The 8,240-nt window shown below is 50.3% G+C and overlaps 1 protein-coding gene across 1 annotated transcript; it reads left to right on the forward strand.

Moving 5' to 3' along the window:
* The first annotated feature begins 4,394 nt into the window (after positions 1-4,394).
* Positions 4,395-7,247, forward strand: TCL1B (TCL1 family AKT coactivator B). Its single transcript, XM_077908423.1, has 3 exons — positions 4,395-4,556; positions 6,843-7,013; positions 7,194-7,247. The coding sequence occupies exons 1-3, from the start codon at positions 4,395-4,397 to the stop codon at positions 7,245-7,247; spliced, it is 387 nt and encodes a 128-aa protein (XP_077764549.1).
* The last annotated feature ends 993 nt before the right edge of the window (positions 7,248-8,240 follow it).

The raw sequence follows: 8,240 nt of genomic DNA on the forward strand, positions 1-8,240 counted from the left end.
TTGGTGTAATTCCAAGGGAGCATAGTACCATTTTGGTCTCTAAATTCTGCATGGGGGCTCCCGTAAAGGGAATGGTGGTACTACCTCTGCAGGAGCAGAGGGTGGAGGAAACACATATTCGTGCTTTGCTTTCCTTTTCTCTCTGATGGTTCCAAAGCTGTTCTGACCAAAGCCCAGGCAGAAAAGACTGGAATTAGCACATTCAAACCCTGTCTGTATTGTTGCTGTAGAGTTCGCCCTAGCTGGTCCCATGTGTCTACATCTGGTCTACCTTCTCCTGGAAAGGCAACAGCATGTTATATACTGGACCAGTTCCTGCAAATGTTCCGTGGATATATGTGCTCCAGCTTGTTTAAGCAAACATTTTAAAAGGGAAACATACTAAGACTAGACAAATTCTGTCCCCATTACCCTGCCTGAAACATGCAACACAATCAACTGTCTTGTCCCGACCCGAGCTAGAGTATCGCAGCTGCAGTACTCACTATTATCGACTCCAAGTCCCTGTTCGGGTGCCACTTGCCATGGAGCCAGGATAGTTAGAGGGAACGATATGAAGAAAGACTGGGAGTATCACTGAATTTCAATCTGGGAGACAGGGGGACCGAGAACACTCGGACACCCAGCTTTTGTCTCATCCAGCTTTTAAGAGAGCTAACATGATGGTTGGTAACAACCATCATGAATCTACTTGTTTAGCTGTAGGAATGATTAACCTTGGAAAACAGAGAAAAACATGTTTACTTCAAAGGGTAAAAGAATGGTCCTGCACAATACTTGGCAATCATGTCATATGATGCATAAGGAGGCTGTTAATGCCGGGGGTGGGGGGTGGGTGTGGAGGAGCTCTATCTGGAGAACAACGTGGTCAAGAGCCAGTGTGGCAGCTCAGGACCTCACGTATCCCCAGTGTGCTGGGGGTAACAAGATTCAGTTCTCTGATAAGCTCTGCAGCTGGTTAGTAGTCTATTCAGGCCTTCAACTGATTGGATGAGGCCCACCCATATTATGGAGAGCAATCTGCTTTACTCAAAGTTCACCAATTTAAATATTAATGTCATCTCCAAACACCTTTAAGTTGACACATGAAATTAACCATCACAATAGCCAAGGCACTGTGGAAGAAGATCAAGGTTAAGGGACTTATGCTGTAAGATATCAATACCTATTTTAAAGCTATAGTAATTAACAATGTACTATTGACACCAGGATGGAAAAGTAGGATAATGGAAGTGCAAAAGGAGCACAGAAACAGACCCATGCATATTTGGTCCCAATATTTTTTGTCCCAATTTTATGTCAGAAGTGACAATATCATCCAGGAGAGAAAGAATGGTCTCTTATTAGATTATATTGTTAGTCAGATATCAACATGGAAAAAAATACTAATCTAGATCCCTTCCTTACATCATACACAAAAATCAATCATATCTATCTATGGAAAATAAAAGAATACAACCTTGGAAGAAAACAGAGAGTACATCTTTAATGCCTTGGAATTGGCAAAGCTGTCCTAAGCCTTCTTCTATCCCATCATTGGACTGAGTTTCTTTTATCGTCCTGCAAATTTATGCTGTTCACCAATCAACATGAGTGGAGCTGGAATTTAGATGTTCTTGTCTGTGTGGCTAACTGAACCATCCCCATCTAGGCCCCTTCCAGTGGTTGCTGATTACTGAGTCGCTCTTCCGTGTTACTGTTAGTTCAGACATTTATCGAGTGCATATGGATGTCATTGCCTTTGTCCAGCACCATCACTGCTCCTGACCAACTTGGTCAAAACCAACTGGTTGGGTGGCACTTTAGATCCCTACAGTAGAGCATGGACATCCTCTTCCCATTTACACTGCCCCATTTCTTTCTTATCCCTTATCTATCCACCTGAATCCTCAGTCCTGGCAATCATTATTTCCTGGTCTCCAGACACACCTTGAATTTCACCTCTTCCAAGTCCATTCATGTTGTTCCCCCAGTGGGACAAACCCTTCTGTGCCATATTATTTCCAGGCCACCTGCCTCCAGTGTCTGGAATCATCCCCCTTCCCATAGGTTGGGTGGTCCTAGTGCCAGGAGACCAGGGCTTCGGGCTTGTGAAAGGCTTCCTTTGCTGGAGGAGGACAGGCAAGACTACGCAGTCATTACCAGGCTCTGCCAGGGGGCAATACTGGAGAGGTCAGTGTCTCAGAGTCTTTAGGCTTTGGGGACACCCACCCCAGAGAGCGAATACTTCAAGTTGCGGGTACCAAAGAGAGACAACTTGGCCAGGAGACATTGCTATATCTCAGACAGGATATGCACAGGAGATGTGGGACAAGGGTCCAAACAGCTGCCCTCTTGCCTGCCAGCCCCAATCTTTCTTCAGTGCAGGTCCCAGGGATGAGGGGACATGGTGGGAGAAGGGCGGTGAGTAAAGCAGTCTGTTCATCTTGGGCTATCTATCTGCTAATTGTGTTCTTGTTGCTCATGGAAGCCTCTACTTACATCTCGTCCCCCTACTGATGGGGAGGTGTTCTTAGTCTTTACCGCAGACCCTACTGCCATTTCAGCAGCAGTAGGGGGAAGTCTCAGCTCCCGGCTCTGCCTCTCCTGCAGCGAGCCAGACCGGGTCCCGGCAGACAATATAGCACACGAGCGTGAGAGCCAGGAGCAGGTGGGTTCCCACTCTTCCTCTGCTGCCCACGGTGCTCGGGCTACTAAACCACTTGAGCCTCTCAGTTTCTTGGTTTATGAAATGCAGATGACACTCTCTGGCTCACAGAGCGGTTGGGAGGACATATATGAGATGACATATGTCAAATGTCTCACTTGGCACCGGTGCTCTGCACATATTGACCAACTCTGTCTCCACCCCATCATTACCCACACACCTGCTCATCAGGGAATGAGGCTGAGAATATCAGTATCAGTGGAGTGGCAGAGATGAATACTGGTTGCAGCAGCGTAACAAGGGCAGGACTGATGGGTTGTCCTCGGGGGAGGGGACGGGTGTGGGGACATAACCATGGGGCATCAGTCTTTGAGGATCCATTGTATGCCAGGCACTGCTCTTTACACACACTCATCTGATCCTCATAGTAGCTCTGGGGTGGGGGCAGATACTTGCAGCAGACAGGTTCTGGGGGTTCTCCATGATTCCTGGCTTCTGGTATCCACACCCTTGTCTGATGGTCCCCTCTGTTTGGATGTGGGTGGCACCTGCTCCAACCAATGGAATATGGTAACAGATGTATTCCACATACGTGATCATTTTATCAAGACTATAATGCCCTGTCTCTTAGGACCACCCTGATCCCAGGCCAGATGGAAAAACACTGGGGAAGGAAGTAGAAGTGCTGTGAAAAAGGTGCTGGCCTCTACAAAAGGTGCCCAATGATTTCATCAAAGGTGCTCGCCCTCCCTGCCGTTTATACCAGAATGGGAACCAGCCAAAAATCATTTTTCAGTCTTCCCAGAGGAATGACATCATCTCAGCAATCAGTGAACTAGAAGGCTCATACCTCTGCTTTTCAAAAGGAAAATGACTATTTCGTGGTGCATTCAGACAAAGCCCGGGGTGCTTACCAAATGGCCTGCCTCTTGCTCCTGTGGCCTCATAGCAGAGCAGAGCTAATAAGATGGTCAGGCCAGGTGGACACTCTGGACCCAGTGGCCAAGGACAGGCAGGCGAGATGGCCACGTGCCCTCCCTCCTCTGGCCTCACGTCTGTCACCACATGATTCTGATGGCAAATATCCCTGGGGGCCCTGGCTCATTCTCTGATGGGAGGGCTTGATTTGCCCTCTACACCTGGGCCAGATACCCCCAGGGGAGAGAGCTTGAAGGATGCCTCTGAGCTTGAAGAAGCGTCCTGACATGGAGTCCTGTGGAAGGAATGGTCCCAGGGGTGGAAGATGAGCAGTCTGTGCTAGCTCAGGACCTGGAGCAGGGAGGTTTGCCTGAGGTCAGGGCACAAGCCCCAAGGCCGGGGTAGGGGTGTCAGGGACATAGCCTGGGGGGAACACTGGGGAGGGGGTGCTCAGGGAGGGGGCTGCAGAGAGCACATAGGAGGGAAGTAGAGTGTTGGTCTTAGGGAGACACCCGTGGTCTGGGTGCAGAGCCTGGAGTAGGGACTGGCCTGGGATGCAGGGAGGGGCCTTTCCACCCTCTGTGGCTCACCGTCCTGGTCCTGAACTGGCCCAGCTCCTCCTGCCCCTGCCCTGGGGTCTGCCTGTGCCTGCCCCCTGTGTTGGGCTGCCTCCCCCACCCCTGGGTGGGCTAGCCCCTTGTTGCCCGCCCCCCACCTGCAGCCCAGCCCACCCACCGGCCCCGCCCAGAGGGAATGGCCCCATTTAAGGCTGCCGGACACCAGGAGGCCTCACTTGTGTTTCCAGCCCCGCGTGGGATGAAGTCTTGCCATGGCCTCCGGGCCTTTTCCATGCCTTGGGTTGCCCCCACACCGTCTGTGGGCTCTGAGGCCTGGTGTCTATGAGGACGAGAGGGGGCGGACCTGGGTGATCGTGGTGGTGCGGCTCAGTCCCTCCTGGAGAGCTCAGGGCAGGGCCCCCCGCCACCATGCGGTGAGTTGTCGGGCATGGGGGTGGGGGGTGGGAGGACTGCGCATGGACCTCAGCCTGGATGCACCTGTCACATTCAGTGATAGGGCCCCGGACAGAGGTGAGAGGAGGCTGTTCTACTTGTTCTGAAAAACTCAGCCCATGCAGGGTCCAAGCACAGTGATGTCCATGCCTGATGCAGTCCCAGGAGGTCTTACCTGGAGGGGCCAGTGTCATGAGCTTATCTGCAGGAGAAGATGCGGCCCTCACTGGGAGGCTGAGGGGAAGGTAGGTCAGAGCCCAATCCTGCCCTCAGTACATGCTGGGAAGGCTTCACGGATGGGGCAGCTATTCAGCTGGGCCCTGCAGCATAAGTAAGAGTTTTCCAGGACCGCACAGGAGGCTTTGCAACCTAGAGGCAGCAGGTGAGCCAATAGGGTAAAAGAAACGTTGGCATCCAGTTCCTTATCTGCGAAACAGGAATAATACAACTCTGTGGCAGGTGAGTCACAGACGCAGCTCCCCAGGTGAAAAGACTTGGAAGCGTTTGACAGATAACAACTCCTGGAATCCCACTTGGGAAACAGATTCCGGATTCCTTCGGAAACTAGGGTGGAGTCTAAGACCCTTTAGGATTTGAAAGCTCCTCAGGTGATAAAGATAATCACTCTGGTAGGAAACAGTGGCCACAGGTGGGGGGTTTAGATCCATCTTAGAGGGGTACAATAAATACCTCCGTGTAATATAGTAAAAGCTTGTCAAGGTATTGAAAATGCCATTATAAACAATTTGCTGACATTTTAAATGATACAAAATATTCTAGCAATCTTCAAAGAGATAATCCAGAAAATTTTTGGTGGAGAACACAAAGTATTTCCCACACCTGCACCAAATAAAGCTTGCAAAAAATTCTGGGCAAACTATTTTGGTAGGTTTTTTAAAAGCGTAAAATGCATTCAATGGAGAAACTGAATTCAAATAATGTAGCTACGGATGCAGTGTGGGAACCTGGAGAATGAGCATTTCCCTCTATTTAAAATAATTACTACTTAGTAGCAGATCTGTATTTTCATATATAATCTTAGGATGGGAAGCAGCTTTCTGAGCCTGACCTAATATATAACGCCCAGCAAATTTTCTGTAAAGGGTCTAATAGTAAATGTTTTCAGCTTTGCAGGCCCAAAGGACCCTATAGTGACTGGTTGACTCTGTCTTGTCATGCAAAACCAGCCAAATATGTAAAGGAATGAGCATTTGCCTACAATAAAGCTTTATTTACCAAAAGAGCTAGCCGGCCAGATTCAGCCCACACTTGGCTGATACCTGATCTAAAGCCAGAATCTAAAGGGAAAGAGATTTTGCTGTGTAATTAAAAGCCTTTCCTCTGTAAAATGAGCCCATAACAAAGTTAAGACAACAAATTGAGAAAAATTATTTGCCATATGTATGATTGATGAAAGACTAGGATCCTTACCTCTTAAAGATGCTCATCACAAAGAAAAGACAAATACTCAGATAAAAAAATGCTGTAAGGAGCTTTCCATTTTGTTGCATAACAAAGGGAGCTTTGATTATGGTTGATGGTGGTTTCCCCACTCACTTTTATACCTTTCTGTATTGGCCACATTTCATTTTATTGTATTTATTATGTTTGTAATAAGTATGTGAAGGCCAGAATCAAAACTACAATATACTGGGGATCCCTGGGTGGTCCAGGGCGTGATCCTAGAGACCCGGGACCAAGTCCTGCGTTGGGCTCCCTGCATGGAGCCTGCTTCTCCCTCTGCCTATGTCTCTGCCTACCTCTCTCTCTCTCTCTCTCTCTCTCTCTCTCTCTCTGTGTGTGTGTGTGTCTCACAAATGGATAAATAAAATCTTAAAAAATTACAATATATTTTGGGAGGAAACCCATCACTCCCAGGACCTAAGGTGTACAGGTACTTTATTTTTTACAAAGAAGATTAAAAATCTCTAGAAATGGCTAGGACAGAGAGGCCCAAGGCATAATCTGTGCAGGTCGAAGGTTGCTGATGGGTGGGAAGAGTGGCTACCTTTTCAGGGGTACAGTGGGGGTAAGGTGGGATGCAGATCAGTGAGAGGACCATACTTGGGGGAGCTGGGAGAGAATCAGTCATGCCAGGTCTAGACTAGACCCCCAAGAGATGGTGGGTCTGGGACTCTGAAAACATTCACATCTGAAGGGGCAGCTCCCCAGCGGGCCAGGCATCTAGGATGTTATGTGTTTGCATGCAGCCCAACTTTCATGGGAAGCCTGTCCCTGATGTGCCGCTTCCTCTCTGGTCCCTGCAGCATGAACCCAGCATCACAGTCCACATATGGCAGATGCCAGTGCACCCCCAGGTGCCCATGCTCCCCAGTGAGCTGACCCTCTCCCAGCTGCCCTTCACATGGCAGCTCCACCCTGGAGGAAGGTACAGAGCAATGGATTCCAGACTCTGGGAAATAGAGGACCACGGCCAGGCAAGTGTGTGGTGGTCCCAGGACAGGGTGATGAGGAGCAGGTGCTGATGGCATGTGTGCAAAGCAGAACAAGGGATGGAGTGGCTGGGCTACTGAACTCCACAGACCTGGGTTCCCATCTCCTTTGGGTGGATGGATATGCATTTCCTAGGGGCTCTGACTGCTGCCCCTCTCCTGCAGGTTGACTCTACAGAGCAGCTGATCCTGACACAGCTGCCACGGGGGAATGACTGACGATGGAGAGCCGCTCACAGGCTGGTATGGCAGGGTCTGTGTCCAGCAGTGTGGAGGTCAGACAAAAGTAGAGGGGCCTCCCCTCTTTACAGGGAGATGATACCGACTTCCTTTCCCTCCTGCTGTTCCCTGAGCTATTCTCACACAGCTACCCCATCAGCCTCCTTGGATGTGATTTTCACTGTGCATGAGAGCTCACAGTCCTAGTCATCATTTACTCTTTGCAAGGATTCTGTAAGGTGTATGTATCAACATCCCACTTGACAGATGAGAAAGCTGAGGCTCTGTGGGTTGGAAGGATTGCCCCAAGATGTGGAGCCCAGACATAGTAGCAGTCCTGCTCACATCCGAGGAGGTCTGACCCTGGCACTAGGGTTCCTCAAGTCAAATCACTGGCAGTGGTCTTTGAGGACCGTGCATCCATCTGCAGATGCCTTCTCCCTGACACTGACCAGGGCAGGGCCCAGTGCATTGGGGGGACTTGAGCTAGGGTCTGCCCTCCCACCCCTTTGTCCTGCTTGGAGTAGGTGCCATGTTCCTCCATGGTGCTCTGTCTCCTTTTGCCTTCTCCCGGGTCTCGCTGGCCCTGTGGGTCCTCCTGAGGATCTTCGCACACCTACTCCTCTGTTTGCACACCCAGCATAGCCTCTGTGGCGGGGGGCGGGACGGGGGGAGGAGGCAGTGGGGCCCTTGCCAACTCTGCTTTCCTGTTGTCCTCAGGAGTCCTGCTGTACTCGGCTCTGCACTCAGAGTGACCTGCCTGGATGGGCCCCATCTGAGTGCTGGGCCCAGTTCCCCTGCTGGCCGCAAGCCAGGGTTTCTTTTTCCCTTTGGTGTCCCTGATCCCGATCTTCTGAGTACCCATCCCCAGATCCCTTCCAAGGCCCCCAGACCCTGCTCCAGCCAGACCCCTGGCCTCCATTACAGCCCGTGATCAAAACTTGTCATTGGCCTGCACCATATCAGGCAGGGAGTGGGTCACTTTAAGAGATG

This window comes from Canis aureus, chromosome 9 (genome assembly GCF_053574225.1).
Source record: "Canis aureus isolate CA01 chromosome 9, VMU_Caureus_v.1.0, whole genome shotgun sequence".
Lineage (NCBI taxonomy): Eukaryota > Metazoa > Chordata > Mammalia > Carnivora > Canidae > Canis > Canis aureus.